Source organism: Hylobates moloch, unplaced genomic scaffold, assembly GCF_009828535.3.
Source record: "Hylobates moloch isolate HMO894 unplaced genomic scaffold, HMol_V3 SCAFFOLD_11, whole genome shotgun sequence".
NCBI lineage: Eukaryota > Metazoa > Chordata > Mammalia > Primates > Hylobatidae > Hylobates > Hylobates moloch.
Genome location: NW_026652286.1, coordinates 96,396,456 through 96,415,207, shown reverse-complemented (window position 1 = coordinate 96,415,207; position 18,752 = coordinate 96,396,456). Strand labels below are relative to the sequence as shown.

At 48.7% G+C, this 18,752-nt stretch overlaps 1 protein-coding gene across 18 annotated transcripts in view; it reads right to left on the bottom strand.

Moving 5' to 3' along the window:
* Nucleotides 1-18,752, bottom strand: part of GRAMD1B (GRAM domain containing 1B) — a 274,598-nt gene that overhangs the window by 8,042 nt on the left and 247,804 nt on the right. For 12 of the 18 annotated variants that reach the window (XM_032167751.2, XM_032167758.2, XM_058446836.1 and 9 more), the window contains 11 exons: nucleotides 17,258-17,373; nucleotides 15,329-15,485; nucleotides 14,006-14,195; nucleotides 12,010-12,153; nucleotides 10,901-11,019; nucleotides 10,476-10,618; nucleotides 7,942-8,045; nucleotides 7,147-7,350; nucleotides 5,993-6,083; nucleotides 1,676-1,783; nucleotides 81-1,369 (listed from right to left, as the gene is read on the bottom strand). In XM_032167751.2, the coding sequence (XP_032023642.1) occupies nucleotides 1,105-1,369; nucleotides 1,676-1,783; nucleotides 5,993-6,083; nucleotides 7,147-7,350; nucleotides 7,942-8,045; nucleotides 10,476-10,618; nucleotides 10,901-11,019; nucleotides 12,010-12,153; nucleotides 14,006-14,195; nucleotides 15,329-15,485; nucleotides 17,258-17,373 (1,641 nt within the window). In that variant the 3' untranslated portion in view covers nucleotides 81-1,104. Of the gene's footprint in view, nucleotides 1-80; nucleotides 1,370-1,675; nucleotides 1,784-5,992; nucleotides 6,084-7,146; nucleotides 7,351-7,941; nucleotides 8,046-10,475; nucleotides 10,619-10,900; nucleotides 11,020-12,009; nucleotides 12,154-14,005; nucleotides 14,196-15,328; nucleotides 15,486-17,257; nucleotides 17,374-18,752 lie in introns of those variants that run through there. The other 6 variants (XM_058446825.1, XM_032167755.2, XM_032167760.2 and 3 more) reach the window with 1 other exon arrangement.

Here is an 18,752-nt window from a genome sequence, read left to right as displayed (position 1 = left end):
TTGAGATGAAGTCTCGCTCTGTTGCCCAGGCTGGAGTGCAGTGGCGCTATCTCAGCTCACTGAAACCTCCGCCTCCCAGGTTCAAGCAATTCTCCTGCCTTAGCCTCCCAAGTAGCTGGGATTACAGACGTGTGCCACCATGCCTGGCTAATTTTTATATTTTGAGTAGAGACAGGGTTTCGCCATGTTGGCCAGGCTGGTCTCAAACTCAAGTGATCTGCCCTCTTCAGCCTCTCAAAGTGCTGGGATTATAGGCGTGACCCACCATGCCCAGCCTCTTTTTCCTTACTTAGAGCTAAGACCAAACAATGCAAGGAAATAAGGTTTAATATTAATGAGCACCACCCACATGCCATCAAATCCTGATGACAGTTCCATGAAGCTATGATTACAATTCCTATTTTATAAATGAAGAAACGGAAGCTCAAGGTCCCTTGCTCACGGTCACAAAATTAGTTAGTGGCAAGGCTGGGATGCCATCTCTGGCTGGTCACAAAACGTCAGAAAGGCAACTCTTTAGGGAGAGAAGTTGTCATGTAGCAGGATAAATCCTGAGTCTATTATTTTCTAATTCTCTTGCACAGCAAAGGCAGATTCCTGCTCTCTAGGCAACCACATGGAGGCATATTTTATAAGATACTAAACTATTCTGGGGAAGCAGGAAGCTCCCTCCCCCAAGGAAACTAAGCTAATTATTGATTTTGCCTCAGGATGATTTGCCTAAATAGTTGATCTAGTTTTGCGGGGGGGGGTATACAGGCAAACTGTACGACAAAGATGATGCTATGAAAAGAAGACAAAGTACAGCCATCTTCCCAGACTATCAGTGCAGTGTCACTGACTGTCAAAGGAGGGGGCAGTAAACATTTGAAAAAACTCAAAGATATGCCCTCTGGGAAGAGAAATCTCTGTAAAAGGGTTGAGGGGGTTCTCTGTTTAAATGCCTGTCAGATGATTATGGGTTACCAAAAATAAAAATAAAAAGAGTTCTCCTTCTACCTAACCTACAGCTTTCCTGGTGCAAATTCAGTGGGTCATTTTATTGTTCTTCTTTTTTAGAATATACCTGCATTTCTAGCAGCCCACTTAAGGAAGGCTTTCCATTTAGAACAATGCATGGCCTGGAGGAAGAATGAATTGGAGGGAGAAGTCTGGAGGGTGGTGATAGAGATAAGGATCTTTCTCACAGCATAAGGGAAGGAGTCCCCGCTCCCAAAGACCAGGGCAAGCAGAGAAGGTGGGGCATCTCACCTGGTCAAGGAGCATCACTGAGGATTTGATGATCTCCCTCCATTTTTGGAGCTCAGTATCGTGGTACTTTTGTTGGGACTCTAAGAGCTGGGCCCATTCTGTCTGAGACTGGGGTAACCTGTGGGGTAGAAGAAGGGGTACCCCAGCAGCTGGAGTTATGCTCAGCGAACTGTCCTGGGCTCCCAGACCCCTAAAGGACAGAGAGTCACATCAGAGTGCTTTGTCCTCTGCTCACTGCCCCCGGTTCCCCTGTGCCCCAGATCAGAAGTGGGCTGAAACTATAGGGAGAGATTCTGAGTTTCCCTGTGGGCTCATCCCAGAGGGATGGGGAAGGGCAGTGAGGCAGTCCCAAGGAGACTGGGAGACAGGTGTCATGGCACTGGGTGGGATGAAGGTGGAGGTGAGGGGATGAGGCCAGGATTACCTTTCTTGGAGCCTTAGACCCTGCCAGGCAGTGAGGGTCTGCGTGGTGTATTCCAACATCCAGAGTTTGTAGAAGAGCATCATGTTAAGGATGACCAGCAGCACCAGACTAGGAAGGAGACATGGGGAAAAAACATCAGCAGTGAGATGTCACCTGAACCTAGGACATCCCCCATCCCAAAGGCTGCTGTCCCTGACCAGTGGGCCATCCAAAGCATTGCAGTGAGTGAGTGAGCTGGAGGGACGCAGCAAGGGGGAGAGAGAGAGAAGCAACCTAATCTGGACAGGCCAGGATACAGGGCAGAGCCATGGAGAGGGGCATGGGATGAAGGTACTAGAAAGGAGAGATGCACAGGCACCCAGAACCTGGGCACCTGGGGGAAGAGAGGTATGGTGGGAAGGAAAAGAGATGAGGGGGTAAAGGAGTAATCATAGAGCCAGTACCTGAAACAGATCCTAATGGGAGCAAGGAAGAAAAATGGGGAGGAGGCAAAGGTTAGAAACAGGCAAGTGTGGGGAAGGGGAAAACTGCACTGAAAATCAACCTGGGAGCGAGTTAGAGTATATGAGAAAAAAATACTAGAAGCAAAGACACAATGGATGAGAAGACCCAGCAAGGACAGGGCATGAGAAAACAACAGACAGACTCTTAGTATTTCACGGGTGCTAAATTGAGAAAAGATTCCCCCTACCAACCCAACCTTAGGACATAACTGAAGGGTGAGACTGAAGGAGGAATTCCAGTGGGTCCCTAGCTCTGCCAATGATACCTCTTACAGATGTTAGCAGAACTTCCTGCAAGCTGCAAAGTTCCCTGCCTCAACCTGATACCAGCTGGCAGGGATCATGGAGACAGGCTGAGGTTTCCCAGAGTCTGGGTCAGAACTGGTAAGAGACAGGGGAGGCAAGGATCATCCGGGGGCTGGAGGGGCTGTGGGGAATGAGGAGTCATAGAGAGACTGCAGAAATTCTCTCCTTCTCTCAGCCTCACTGGCTGCCTAATCATCACCATATACCAAGCTCATAGGATGAAGAGATGAAGACATCATCGTGGGTAGAGAGGATCCAGAGACACACAAAACGGGATGCAAACCCTGGCTCACCACTTAAAAATCTCTTAACTTTTGATCAAGTTTTCTAGCTTCTCCAACCTAGGGACAGTAATACCTATCCCACTGGGGTTGTTCTGTAGATGAAAGGGAATATATTGTAAAATATCCTGGCACACTGTAGGCCCTACACAAAGGGTAGTTCTTATCATTAACGGGGGAGATGTAGACACACATAAGAAAAGAGAAGATGACAAAAAACGAGAAGATAGGCCGGGCATGGTGGTGGCTCACGCCTGTAATCCCAGCACTTTGGGAGGCCAAGGTGGGTGGATTGCTTCAGCTGGGGAGTTCAAAACCAGCCTGGGCAACATAGCAAAACCCCATCTCTACAAAAAAATATTTTTAAAAATTAGTCGGGTATGGTGACATGCACCTGTGGTCCCAGCTACCAGGGAAGCTGAGGCAGCAGGATTGCTTGAGCCCGGGAAGTGGAAGTTAGAGTGAGCTGAGATCATGCTACTGCATTCCAGCCTGGGCAACAGAGTGAGAACCTGTCTCAAAAAAAAAAAAAAAAAAGGAAAGAAAAGAAAGAAAAACAGATAAAAGAGAGATGGATAAAAGACCAGCAAAGAAAGAAAAGCTTATGCTATGCCTTAGGCTTTTCAAATCATATGCCTGTGCAAGTTGTACTGTGTTTCTCATCCGTGCTTCTGGTACTGTGGAACGTAGTCTTCCTTAAACTGACAGCCACAAATTTCTGGGGCTGCTGTGTTCTCAGGCCTCTCTGAGTTGTCCGCAAGGCCTTTAACACTTTTGTGTTGAATTTCAATGCCACGGTCTTTAATTTTTTTTTTTTTTTTTTGAGACGGAGTCTCGCTCAGTCGCCCAGGCTGGAGTGCAGTGGCGTGATCTCGGCTCACTGCAAGCTCCGCCTCCCGGGTTCACGCCATTCTCCTGCCTCAGCCTCCCGAGTAGCTGGGACTACAGGCACCTGCCACCACGCCTGGCTAATTTTTTTTGTATTTGTAGTAGAGATGCCGTGTATTTTTGTATTTGTAATAGAGACCCCATGTTAGCCAGGACGGTCTCGATCTCCTGACCTCGTGATCCGCCCACCTTGGCCTCCCAAAGTGCTGGGATTACAGGCGTGAGCCACCGCTCCCAGCCCACGGTCTTTAATTTTATCAGCACATACTGGGTCACCTGAACACCCGCCTCTTCGGCACAGCCTGCTCATGATCTTGGTGCCTGCATTTGGGTTTATGTTTGCAATCCTGTCTGTGCTAAGTGAAGATCAAGGGATACCCCTGTGTGCTGCCTAAGTGAAGGCTGCACAGTTGTCGAAACAGAGAAAGGAGGTGGCTGAGTCACACTGTAGCAGGCATGTGGGGGCAAGAGCCTGCCAGACACAGGGCAAGCTGTGCTGTGTCAGCCCGTCCCACGTGTAGGCTGTCGGCAGACATTCGGCCTGGATCCTGTAGCATTGAATTAGAGAGTCTGATCATTCTAAACTTACAAAACCCAAAAGTTAGTTAATAACATGCTATACAATTTGCTCAGGAGTGGAGGCCTTCTCTACTTAAAGTCAAAATGCAGAAAGAGCTTAAACACAAAACTAACCTGAGGTTACAGTGCTCTACAAACCAAAATCCAATACAAGAGATTTAATTTAACAGAACAATGGCATGAATCACATTAAATTGATGTTGCTAAGTGTGACTTTTACTAGTTTTACAGTTACTTTTATTTATTTACTTATTTATTTATTTATTTATTTATTGAGATGGAGTCTCACTCTTTCGCCCAGGCTGGAGTGCAGTGGCGCAATCTCGGCTCACTGCAAACTCCGCCTCCCAGGTTCATGCCATTCTCCAGCCTCAGCCTCCCAAGTAGCTGGGACTACAGGTGCCCGCCATCATGCCCAGCTAATATTTGTATTTTTAGTACAGATGGGATTTCACCGTGTTAGCCGGGATGGTCTCGATCTCCTGACCTCATGATCCACCTGCCTCAGCCTCCCAAAGTGCTGGGATTACAGGTGTGAGCCACCGCACCCAGCCAACAGTTACTTTTGTTTTTAATTTTGTAAAAATATCTTTGTTTCTTATGCTGTCATCAGAAGAATTTTGCATCTACTTTTATCTGACATATTAAAGTTGGTGAAAGAGTCTACCTTACGTTCCTCATAGCTTTCCCTCCTGTAAGTGGTCCCCAGGACAGTCCTAGACCTTGTCTTCTTTGTCACACACTATACTCTCTATGGATGCTTTCATTCACACCATGGCTGTAATGCTATGGATAATTAAGCAGTGACTGCAGCCTACACCTGTCATCTGAGCTCCAGGACCACATCAGCACAAATCTGTCACCTCTTCCTGGATAACCTATGGCACCTGAGACATACCTGGAACTGTTAATGTCTTCTTTGGAAATGCTTTGCTAAATTCCAGATGTCTGTGAATGACACAACCATGTACGGTCCCTCGAATCAGTAGTTCATCTTCCTTCCCTACCTCAGCCTCCCGAGTAGCTGGGACTACGAGCGCCTGCCACCACGCCTGGCTAATATTTGTAGTTTTAGTAGAGATGGGGTTTCACAATGTTAGCCAGGATGCTCTCGATCTCCTGACCTCAGGATCCGCCTGCCTTGGCCTCCCAAAGTGCTGAGATTACAGGCGTGAGCCACCGCGCCCAGCCAGCATAGCATTTTTCTATGCAAGTTACTGAGCCTACTGTTTTATAATGTCATAGCAATTATTATAAATAGTCTACATTAAAATAAGCATCCACTTTTCTTGTATTGTAGGCATTGATTTTGTCTGGCTATCCTGCCAACGTGTGGGCTCCATGAGTGCACAGTTCCAGTGCCTGGCACAGAGCAGACACTCAGAACATCTAATGAAGGAATGAACTCCGAAAATGCCCTCTAGCATTTCTCTGTTAGCATTTAACCATCTGTGCAGGAATTTCAAACGTTCTGTCTCTCTCACCCACTTGAAACTGAAACCCTGAAGGGTATGGATGCTGCATGAAGCATTTTCTTCTGAAGGCCTAGCATACAGTAAATGCTGAACAAAGCAGAGAAAAAGAAGCAAAGAGGTAAGCAACAGGCAGAGCAACCAATCCAGACACAGAAGACTAGAGGACAAAGCGAAATCCAGGGCAAACAGTAAGGGTGCTCAGATGCTTCAAGAGACGAGGGCTGGGGCACCAGGCTGGAAAGGGAAGGCGGTGAGGGCAGGATAGGAGAACCTAGAGTCCCTTACACACAGCTGATAACCAGCAGCAGCTTGGACACGCTCTGCAGGTGGAAACCATTGGGGGTGTCCTCAGGGATATGCCGCGTCTGCGTGGAACCTGTGGGGAGAATTAAAGAGACCATCACCATGGTGACCCACAAGTCCAACAACTGCTGGCAGGGACACTGGTCAAACAGCAAACATCAGAGACTGATGGAAAAATGTCCATGACACTGTGATAGCAACGACTGCCAGCTCTCCAAGAGGAGAAGGTAAAATCCTCAAGGGCAAGGTCATGGGTTGGGTCAGGTCATCACTGAACAATGAGAAAATCAACAGGCTCATGTAGCTAGGATATACAGGCCCAGGACAAAGGGATCTTCAGCTATGGGAGGGGATGTGGCACTGGGCTAGGACTAAAGACGGCTGGCTTCTGGCTCTGGATCTATTCCTAGTAAGCTACATGATGGTGGACAAGTCACGTAAGCTCTCTGAGAGTCAGTTTACTCAAATGCAATGTCAGTCAGAAATCTTAAATGCAAAACACGTAACATGGAAGTGCTAGGGGTGAAGCTAGGGGGCATGCAGAAGGCTGGCACTCTCCCCCCACTCTCCCCTCTTCTTCTGCCTCCGCTGTCCGTATCCAGCTAAATCAGTTGGTCTCTAAGGCCCCTTAGAGTCCCAGGTTTCCAGGATTCAGCGAAGACAAGGATGTGAATGGCTAGGTGGGAAGAGGAAGAAATATTAAGGAGCCCATGCAAGCCTGGGTCAGCCCATGGGGGTGAAGTGAAGGGGGACTGTCTTGGACGCCCTGATCTTTGTGAAATGAGGTAATCTCTGTGGTCTGAGCTGTGGGATCTCCTTGGTGTATTTCCCAAGAACTTGGAAGCTTCATACTTGAGCCTGTGCAGGTAGCCATGGAACTAGGGCCAACACGAAAGCATAAACACTAAGGCAGCTTTTGTTGATTAGAGCACACATATGGGTTCAGCTGGGGCTGAGGAACTTAAAGAGCAAAGAGAAACAGAGCATTGGGAGCCTCAGATTTAGTGACTTATGTTCAAATTATATACAAATTATACCCAAGGTGCAAAATGAGTGTGCATATGTGTGCCTTGGTGTGGGCATGCAGCTCCAGCCCAAAGCTCAGTCCACCCGACCTGTCCCCACCTGGCACACACCTGCCACATGTTTGATCCTGTGGCCCACATCCTCATCTGTGGGCGTGGTGACCGGGCTCATCACCTCTTCCAGGTGAGGGACTCGCAGGTGGGCATGGGGACGCTTCCTCCTCCGCACCGTCGTAGTCTTGCTGGCCTTCTCTTTGGGAGATTGTCTGTGCATCTCAGCCAAATAAGTGCTCTCTGTTTTGGCCAGCTCGCTCTCTATCAGAGACAAAAGGGCCACAGGAGAGGCCACCTTCAGCCCTCCAATGCAACTCTCTGTAGAACCATTTTCCTATTCTGTATTCTGGGAAGTTGGTTGGGTGGGTTGATGACCCTCAGGGATGCCCATGAGCCTCAGGAGGTACTTCTGGGACCCAGCCCCAGTCAAACCCTTCTTCTGGGGTTGTTCAACATTGCAAGGAACCATATGTTCCCAATACTTGCACCCTCATGTATACAATCTGGGGCATACACTTCTTAAATAGATGCAATCACAGGCATTTTTACAAATACTTCTCGTCACAGAGCCACCTATATCACTAGGTCTGTGGTTCCTTTTGGGGTGAGGGGTGTTTTATAGATCCCTCAATGACCTCCTAAACATCCTAGACACAGTCTGGAAAAATGCACATGTCCACATACATGCCAAATTTGGTGTCCACTTCTGGAGCAGGCGTGGGTACCTCATGAAACTACTTCACCTTTCAGTCTCTGCCTCTATTCTCAATACCATTCCCCTGAATGGTGGGCAACCGCAGTGCAGTTTACCATCTCTGAAGCCCAGCTAGCAGCAAGGATTGCAGTGCTCACCTAAATGGCGGAAGTAGTCCTCCAGTCCACTCCAGAAGTTCTTCTCGATGAAAGTTTTCACTAACCCCCAGGGCTGTTTTCGATAACGCAGCTCTGTGGAGACCCTGAGGAGCAAGCCAGACACAAGATCAGTCATTTCCTGGGTGGACCTGCCTCTGCTGGGAAAAGGGAAATTTGGAGTTAAGGCCAAAGCCACTTCACATTTGTACTAAACTTTACAAGTTAAAAGGTCCTTCCACATCCATCTCATCATCTGATCTCCATGACCACCCTCTGAAGTCAGTGGAGCTGGTGGATTTATCCCCATTTTATAGACAAGAAAACTGAGCCATAGGATATTGAAGCAGAGCAAAGGCTAACAACTAGGGTTCTGACTCCAGAGTTCTCTTATGATGGCACACTGCCTCCTCTCAGGGGTCTCACATAGGGCCCAGCAGCCTGCCTGCCTGGCAAGGGGAAGCTCTGCCTGAGGTTCAAGTCTTTTGAGAAACTGACACTGAAAGAAAGTAAGATGGCCCATCCTTTCATCAGGGTCATTCTCTCCTTCTCCAGAGACTTTTAAGTCTAAGTCAAGTTCTGGGGTTTTATCACTTTAACCTTTAAAAGTATCAGTCACCCTGGGCAACATAGTGAGACCCCATCTCTACAAAAATAAAAATAAAAATAATTAGCCAGGGTCATGTCTGTAGTCCCAGCTAACGGGAGATTGAGGTTGAGGTTGAGGCTGCAGTGAGCCATGATCACACCACTACACTCCAGCCTGGGGAAGACAGTGAGGGAAAAAAAAAAGTATCATCTGCTGCCAGCCCTGGCTCCTGCCTCTCCACTGCACCCCAGACCTCGCCGGCTCTTGCTCTTTTCCAAGCATTCTCGCTCCCAGTCGCTGGTCGCACTTCTGCCCATACCCCCTGCACTATCGGCTCTTTTCTCTCCTATGCAGCAGCCCTGCTCTTTGTCTCCCCCTTAGATTCATCTGCATCTGTCAGTAGATTCTCCCAGCTAATCCATCCCACCCCATCCCATCCTGTGACTAAGGCTCCCAGCCCAGTCTCATCCCCCTCCTCAGGGACGCCACCTCTACCCATGTCCCAATGGGAGAATGCCTGTACTTGGAGACACCTCACTCCCCAACTCAACAACTGCTGACTGCATCGTGGATGGGCACCTTCCTATAATGGTCTGTTCAAGGTCAACCAGCTACCTCTGCATGGCTGCAGAGAAAAGATGCAATTGAAAGATCTTCTGAGGAACCCAGAATTAAGAAACCTAGGCACTGTGGAGGAAAGGATAAGAACAGGAGGGAGAAGGAAGGGAAAAAAAAGAAGGAAGGAGGAAGAGAAGCAAGGCTGAAGGAGGAGTACATGTTCAGGAGGAAGCACAGAACACCCAACCCCCCAAAAATTACCAAGAGAATGAAAAAGATGCAGGCCCTCTTTTTTAAGAGATAGGGTCTTACTCTGTCTCCTAGGCTGGAGTGCAGTTGTGCAATCATAGCTCATTGCAGCCATGAATTCCTGGGCTTAAGCAACCCTCCCACCTCAGCCTCCCGAGTAGCTGGGACTACAGTACATGCCACCACTCCTGGCGAACTTTTATTTTTTTGCAGACACAGGGTCTCACTACATTGCCCAGGCTGGCCTTGAACTCCTGGGCTCAAGCAATCCTCCTGCCTAAGCCTCCCAAAATGTGTGAATATAGGCACGAAGCACAAAGATCTTTCTTGATGCACACTTCTTGAAGCCCAAGAGATCTCTGTGCAACCTTTTACTAAACTTTTATTTGAACTACATCAGTGAATTTTTGGCTCCTTACAACCAAAAGAACTTGGTCGAAGGTACAGGTAAACGGTCTGATGATTTTCAAATGGGTGTGTGTCTTGCCTTTTCAATTAGACTACAAGTTTCTTAAAATGTCAGGGTCTAAATTTCTTCCTTCCTTTGGAAGCACATTACAGTGCCCAGAACTAATTATTCACTCAATCAGTGTTCTCTGGACTCTGATAGGTACAGACCCAGCTGGGTGCTGGGAATAAAGTGTGGCTGGAATGGAATTCCTGTCCTCGTGGAGCTCACTGTCTAACACTAATGGCAATCCAAGCAGCATGGTGGACAGCGCACAGGTTTACAACTCTAAGATCTGGGTTTCAGTACTTACTAAAGACATGACTCTTGGCAAAGTTCCTTAACTTACACGAAACTCAGTTTTATCTGAAAAATGAAGATAAATCCACCTCTTTGAGTCATTCTAAAGACTACAGTGAATGCAGGTAAAGCGCCTACATTATACTGTATAAGCCATAGACAACCAATAAATAGCAGTAGCTATACAAGTTTTACTAATAAGATGTACAGAGTGGAGAGAATAATTAACTCAAACAGAGTGGTGGGTGAGCCTCATAAGGCTTCAGAGAGAAAGTAGAATAGAGAGTCAGCAGCCAAGCACTCCCCACCTCCTCCTTCCCTGTCAGAAGCAAATGAATGTTCTCTAAGGTAAGGACCCCCGTCTGACTGCACTGGGCCTTCCACACACCGCACCTGAGTCGGCTCTTGTTCCGAGCCACGCGGGTGAGCGTGTAGCGATTGATTGTGTAGAAGTAGTCATGGTAGGGTACGTCGTGGGTGAGGACTTCGGCATCTATCACGTAACATTCACTCTCCTGGCTCGCCTTGTACATGGTCTGTGGGCAGGAAAGGTCCATTGGACAAAACTGAAGACGAGCAAGGAGCTTGGAAAAGCACCTTCTCCAGCCTCCCCAAGCCCACCCCACCCCATGGCTTCTGAACAGGAGAACCAGAATCACTGGAATCAGCAGCATCTAAACAAGCAAGATGCCACCACCGCTTTGGAGCAAAATGACACTTGCGCCCTGAAACTTCTTCCTGACATCTGCCCTTAATCCTTCAAGACAGAACACAGGATTTTCCAGCCCACTATTCTGTGCATCCGCGGCTCTGCTCACCTGTGTCTCCCTGACAGTGGCAGTTTTGGGAGCCAGAGGGTTGGTAAGGGTGATAGTGTAAAGAATCACTCGGCTCTGGTTTCCGTTCTCCTCCTTTTTCCATGGATGGAAGATGATATCTAAGGGTAGAGGAGAGCCCTGGAATGAGGAAGGGAGGGCAGAGCCCCCTCCCCAATCCGAGTTTCCCCTTCAAGTGACCTTCTGGACTGTGCTTACTACTGCCTGGCCTGCAAAAGGAAGCCAATGGGAGCCTGAGGGCTGGGGAGAGGGTGGGAAGAGGAGGAGTAGTCAAAGCAGAAAGAGGCTCATTGTAGCATTGTCAAAATTCTACACAAGGCTCTAGAATGCTGATTATTCCTAGGACTGGGACAGGAGGTCTTGGGGCCACCTACGGGGGTGCTGGCAACACTGGTGTTACTGTGGTGAGGGCCTAGGGTCCCTTGGGAACAAGTCCTCTCCTCTAAGCCATGACCTCCCCGTGCCCTCAGTGTGCCCTCTCCTCTTGGCACACAGGATCGCTGATGCCCAAATGCTTTGTTACAGCTGGATGCTTAGAGGTCCCTGCTGTGGGAAGAGTTTGGGGGAAGAGGAGGAGGCAGAAGCACAGAGGGTCAAAGCATAAACCCCCAGATCCTAGATGTGAGGCCCGGCCTAGCTCCTTCTTAGCTGCATGAGGTCAGGCAAGCACTAACAGTTTGAGTTCCAGCAGCCTCATCGGTGCCCACACACAGGGTAGCTGTGAGGTCTGAATGAGATAATGTCATGTGCATGGCATAGAGTGGGTGCTGCCAGCGAGTGAGAGCCACTGTGCTTTACTAGACGGTGAGCCCTGTGAGGGCAGGGACAGGGCAGGTCTTAGGGGCGGCATCGAGTGCCTGGTGTGCAGTGGGAAAGGGTGAAGCTGTAGGGCTGGTGAAAAGGAGGGCAACAGCGCCTGAGGGAGCTCCCGCACCACAGAAGGCTGGAGAGAGGGTGTCTGGGCCCTGACGTGACCGAGGGAAGGAGGGTGTGTGGGAGGAGGAATAAGGAAGGGAAGGAAGCAAATGTAGAGAGGGAAGAAGTGAGGATGAAGAGGGAGGAACGGGGGGTACAGTCCCAGCAGAACGGACCAGAGAAGCGCCGCTGCTCCATGAAATCCCGCTGGAAGGGCGAGTTGGTGAAGAGGAGGTCATAGAGCTTGTCCACGCTGAAGTTGAAGACTTCATTCACGTACTGCCGGCCACTCAGGTCCTCATAGAAGGCCTGGACCTCCCCTGCATAGAAGAGAGGATCAGGAAGTAGACAGTGACAGAGGAGGGGCAGGGGGCCCCAGGGACATCCTCCAAGAGCACTTATGTCTCTGGCTAACATGGGCACAGCCACCAAGGGTATGGAGAGGCCACGGAGCAGGACAGCTGAGCTCGTGGGCACGGTTTATGACTTTGCTTTCGGTCTCTTTCTTTTGCTGGGATGCACACCATTTCCTTTAGTTGACACTACCCATTCCTTCTTTACAAGGTGTTTGGGAATGTACAATTTGCTTTTACACTTTCAAACCCCCCTAATTCAGTTGATCTTAGACTAAAATTCAAATAAATGACTACTTCTAGAAGTTGCCTAAACCCAAAGAGTGGGGTTTTGAGAGTCTTTAAGTTAACTCCAATTGACAACAAGTTGTAACCCATGGCAGAGGTGTGTTCGAGGGAACGGAGACTAATCTGGAAGAATCAGTGTGCAGAACTGCTGCTAAGGCTGGGGCTGGCCCAATAGGCTGTGATCCCTAACTACAGTTCCATAAGACAGCCTATGTCTACCATGATGTCAATACCTACTCCCCCTTTTAAACTTAAGATTACAGCTTCATCATGCAGCAACATAAGAATTCAAACCAGAATGAGAGGCACACAGAGCAAGGTGTGGGAGGGCTCCAAAAGTGGAGCTTCCTTCAGTCTCAGGGATGCAGAACCCTCCCGGCACATCACTGTGTCCGTGTACAGAAGATTGCCAGCCAGGGAATTTCACCTGTAATCTGAATTTTCCAGCTGCTACAGGAGAATGCATCTGAGGATACAGGTGAGCTGCTAAAGCCTCAGTGCTCCCCCTGAGCCCTTGGCACCCCTCAGTCCCTAATTACTGCACCTGCATGGGTGGGTATGTGATCTCAGGAGGAGGCTGGCATTTCTGGCACCCCTAGGACCCTGAGGAAACCAGAGAACTCTGAAGTACCCTGTAGGGTCAAGTCCTATGACTGCACAGATGGGTACTGCACAAACGCAGCACAGTGGGTATTCACACCTTAGTTTATGTGAAAGGCACCCCGGAATTGGGCAGTACCCAACCCATGCAGTCATTTGTGCCAACCCTGGACTCTAGATGGGGGTGGGTAAGCCAACCAAAAGTTAGAAAGCCACTGCAGGTGGCCCCTGGGAGAGGTGTCCACAGATCCGAAAGTGAGCACTATGTTCATATGCTCACTAGTCGTAACAGACCACTCATTCAATGGAGGAAATCCATCAATTGATTTCATGAATGCTGAGAATTTGGTTTCTCTCCATGGAAGATAAGAAGCAGTATGTTCCCGAGAGGTCCTAGAAGCTAATCCTATGCAGGCATGAAGTTAGAAGCTACTTGCTTACAAAAGTTAGAGAAACAAGGGAGTCTCCAAACCCTATTTGACCCAGCAACACCTTTTCTTCTAGCTGGGCCTAAATACCCCACGCTGCAAAAATTGCATTAACAAGTTTCGCAGCTATCTTGAGGACGTTTCTGTTAAAATCTAATTATTTCCAGGGAGCAGCTGACTGGTGCCTTCCTTGTGGCTTATAAACATTGCCTAGCCTTGCATGTCTGTGAGGGTTGGGGCCACAAGGCAAGCCAATGTCAACAGGGGGTACATTTAGTGACAAGACTAAATGACAGAACAACGCATTATCTATGGGAGGCTCCTACAGCAAAAGACTGAAAACAGGGATGTAAACTAATAACACAGGTACCTTTTGTTAAGGAAGCTCTGCTCCCATCTTTCCACCAGGAACCTAAAGAGTAACTCCAGTCCCCACATAGAGATCTCCTTTTAGCCTTCAAAATAGAGAAAGGGCCACTCCAGACACATTTTCAAATGCCCACCTTCATCGTGTGTGTCGGAAGAGTCACTGAGCTCAGTGGGGATGTCCTCATTGTCATTGAAGTCCAGTGAAGGGGAGTTCACAGGAGCGATCATCTCAATCTTCTCCCCCATGATGTTGTCAATGGCAAGCTCCTTCTCCAGGGACCCGTCTCCCTCTAGCGCCTCCTCCTCCAGGGGCAGCCCATCAAACTGGAGCCAAGACAGAGGGGTCACCCACCAGGGAAACCTGGTCTGGATCTACTCTCCAAAGGGAGATTAGGTATGCGGCCTTGGCAGCTCTCATACTCCCAGCTCAGCTGCTCAGGAGGGAAGTCAGAGTCAGGCTCCAAAGCCCTTCCCCAGAGCTGCCACAGAGGATGGGCAAACACAGCACAAGAACTACTGCACTTCTCACGCTCGCCATTCCAACAGCACAACAAGCTCCCCAAATGCACAGAGCTGGTCCCCACAGGCCCAGGCCCTTTCATGGAGCTGCACCTGCACCATCCTGCAACAAGGTCAGCCTGCCTCCAGGTAGTACCTGTTTATCCTAAGAAGCTCAAAAGGCTTCATAGGCATTTTTAAAAACTCATTCTCTCATTAGCCCTGGAAGGGAATCGACACAACTCCTTTACATTTTAAAGATAACTTCAGAGATGGAAAATAAAGACCAGGCATCCAATGAATAATGTTTTCATTCTGAGGGCAGGTGGTCTGACCCATAGCCTACTGAAATACAAGGTTCCCTTTTGAGGGAGTCCTTTCCTGAAGAACCCTACCTGTTCTTCCGCCTGCCAGCACATGCCCTGACCCTCTTTCCTCATCAAGGTTCTACCTCCTCTATAACAGAGTCCCAGAGGACAGATGTTCTCTTCCACATTTTTATGGCTTCCATAAAGTCTACCACAGAGGAGAAATAAGCCACAATACGTATACTCAATAAATATCAACCAAATGAGTGGATAAACAATTAATTGTTCTATAGTTCTATATTCATGCATGGCTTTGACGTCAGATCAAGGCAGTGAAAAAATACCTGGAATTGTTCTCTACCAGAACGGCTGATCAGCAGCAGCCCAGCATAGTGGGCTTGAAATGGTTTTCGTCTGCTCAGAAGTCAAACCCAATCTTGTACCCCAGGCACCTAGCCCCAGCTCTGGACCCCGGGCTATGCCACCAGAATACGGAGAGCCCATCTGCTCCAGAATGCCTCCTTGAAGAAAGTGACCACAATGTAACCAATCTCCTCTCTACCTGCTCCCCAGATTGGGTTCCCAGTGAACTATGCTAGGAAATGCTGGCCACAGGACTGGGGGTAGTAGTCAAAGGCTGACTGCCCATACCGAGACGGGGGCCTCACTGCTCCCTGTGGATGTCAGTGTGCTGTTGGTGATGGATTTCTTGGGCAGCTGTGGACTGGCATCTGGCTTGGTCTCTATGCTGCTCTTGGATGAGCTGTCATTAACTTCATTCTCTTCCACAGGGATCTCTTCGCAGTATCTGAGAGGAGACACCAGTGAGTCCACGTTAACCTCAGTGGTTCAAGACGGCCAACTATTCTAAGAATCTCAGACCTTTCTATCCATCCAAATCTATGAGATTTCCTGCTTCTTTGCTTTGTATATGATCTTCCTCTAACCAAAAATCCCCCGCTTACCTCACTGCTCTCCTGAAATCTCCTTTACATCCCACCCTACCCCTCCCTGCCCCCCCTAGCTGCAAACTCACCTTTTCTAGGCAGCCTCCTTAGAGTTATCCCTACCTAAATGAAAGGATTATTTGTCTTAAGCTATTTTTTTTCCATGTGTGCCCATCCTATTTTAAGCCTCTGAATCAAATATCTGGGTTCTGAGCATGCATTTCATTTCCCAAACAGTGACTAAGACAGGATTCTGGACATGAGCACTCCTTCAGTGGCATTGCCCAAATTCTGGACGATAGCTAGAAAACTTCCCTGCGTTATACACCTAGAAAGAAAACCTCCTTGAGATGAAGGTGGGTGCTCGTCTAGGAACACTTTAGGGATGGTGCTGTAGCCTCCTCTAAGGGAGCAATCATCACCCTATCATCGTCACCATCACCTGACCTGTACTTAACAAATCCGGATGCTTGACAACTCTCCGGAAATCATTATGTGCATTTTGGAGATAACCAAATGGGTATTCATAGAGGTTAAGCGACAACATTATTATTTCGACTGAGCCCAGACCTAAGCACAATAGACATTCGATGCTCTTTTCTTGCTTTTTTCCCTGTATGCCTCTTGCACCACCGCCAAGCCTGCAGCTAGCTACCCTTCCACCCTCAAGCATGCTTTGTGCCAGTCTACGGGCACATCTTCCCATCTCCCTTAACCTATCGACAGCATGTGATACAGTGACAATACCTTCTGCTTCACTTCCTTCCTGTGGCTCCCAGGATAGCAAACCTTCCTAGGGCCTTCCTCCCTCACTGCATGTGCTTTCGAGCTCTCTTCAGCTGCTGCTTCCCCTCGTGCAGTGCTCCCAGGCAGTCCTTGAACTTCTTTTTAGGTTCACCGAGTCACTTGAAATTTCAGCTAATCTCATGACTATCCACTAATAATTGCTGCGTTTATGGCCTCAGCCCAGGCTTCCCTGTGAACTCCACACTCCATATCTAAATGCCCACTTGACACCTCCATTTGGCTAACAGGCATCTCAATCTCAACTTGCCTAAAGCTACCCTCCTGATCTTTCCCCTGAAACCTGCTCTGCCTACAGTACTGTCCACCGTCATTTGGAACAATGCCATCCTTCTAGGCAGTAAAACCAAAAAAATCTGAAAGCCACCTTTGGTTCCTGTCTGTTCCATCAACATATCCTTCAAAATCTATTCAGGAACTAAACACTTATTGCCATTTCTCCTCCAAACCACCACCATCCCTCATCTAACTATCTAAATTACTCAACAGCCTCTTAACGTGTTTCCCTGCCTCTGCCCTGGTTCCCCTTTAATGTATTTTCAGTGCAGAGACCAGAGCGATCCTGCTGAAATGTTAAATCAGACCTTAGCAATTATCTATGCCAAACTTTCCCATCCCACTCTCAGTAAAAGCCAACCATAAAATTGGCCAGGCCCTTAGGCTCTGCCGCCTCGAGCTCCCTGACCTCACCTATGACCACTTTCCCTCGTTCATTCCATAGTTAATTCCACGGCTGCACAGGCACGTGTGCTGTTCCCTCTGCCTGGCAAGTTCTTCCTGCAGACACTTGCATGGCTGCCTCTGGGCAGCCGCCCTCGGCCTCACTCACCCCATTGTGTTGAAGTCGTCATCAGGGGGCACGTAGTCCTCGTCATCACTGGTCAGGCCCAATTCGTTCCCATAGCACTGGTGAACAAAGTGCCAGAGCTCCTTGGGACACAGAGGCTTCAGGGGAGAAAAGGAATGACTTAGCCCTCCTCCTTCAGGTCCCCCGACTCTGCACAGAGGCACTGAGCCGGGCTGGTTCCCCTGGAGAAGAGGAGAAATTCTTCTCTCCTTAGCTGAAAGAGAGGCGAGCCACCACCCCCATCTGCCTTGGGGGTCTCAGCAGGACACCAGTCTTCTGCCTAGGAATGTGGACTTTAACAAAGCCAGGAACTGGCCTTTCAGTGCCCGATCCCTCAACAGAGGTTTGTAGAACGTGACAAACTGGCTCCCAGAGGATGGTAACTGTCTCACCTTTTGTTCTTATGGAAAAGGTCCAGCATTGAGTGGCATAAACCCATGTAACTCTGGGGCTAAGGGGATCCCAGAGCTTCTGATTAGCACTCTGAATGAATGCCCAGAGGTCCCCTGACCTGGTGCTCCACCACACTGCACAAAAATCTCCTCTTGTATTAACTGTGGCCTTACAGACCCTACTGGATCACTTCCAAGAATGAGGTTCGACCTCAAAGGTGGCCCATTCCATAGCTGGACAGTTCTTATGGGTAGAGTCTTACAGTTCCCACAGGTCATCTCACCTAACCTCGTGACTATGCAACCTGAGGTGGAATCTGTTTGCCTGCAGTTCTATGCATTAGTTCCAGTGTTTTCTTATTTCACTGGCTGCCTATGTGTCCTCCCACAAAAACATTGTTCTAAGAAAAGTTCGTTCTCATTGGGTTCAGAGTCTCCAGAGAGAGGCAAAGGGATGTCAAAGAACTAAGGTCAGAGGCAGAGACCATGAATGAGTCTCAGACTGGGAGGAAGGGGAGACGGTGGCAGGGATAAGTGTGTGGAAAAGAGGGCAAGGGCATGAAGAAAAACAGAAGCAATCATTATCTTTTTAAAAAAAAATCCCATTTCAAAAATGTTTGCACCAATAGACTTCCTAGAGAATTTGGGTGCAGCACACCAACATGGCACATGTATACATATGTAACTAACCTGCAAGTTGTGCACATGTACCCTGAAACTTAAAGTATAATAAAAAAAATTGAACAATATTCCATTGGGTGAAAAAAAAAGAATTTGAGAGCTCCTAAGCCCATGGTTTCAGGTACGGTTTAAGAAGCAGGCAGCTGGCAGAGTACGTTGAGCTAGGATTCCAGCTTTCTGACTAAGGAGAAGTGCCTGGAATGGCAGAATTGGGGCCCTGCCTCTAGGCCGGCGGGGTTGGGGGCGGCAGCTCTCTATGCTGGCCCTCCTAGTGCCTGAGGGAGGTATCACCTCCTTCTCTCCTGGACCTCCCCCTCCTATCTCTGGCCTTTATGTGCAACATCCACCCTGCCTGGGACAACATTCACCCTGCCTGGGAGACATCTGCCTCTTTGCCAAACCAT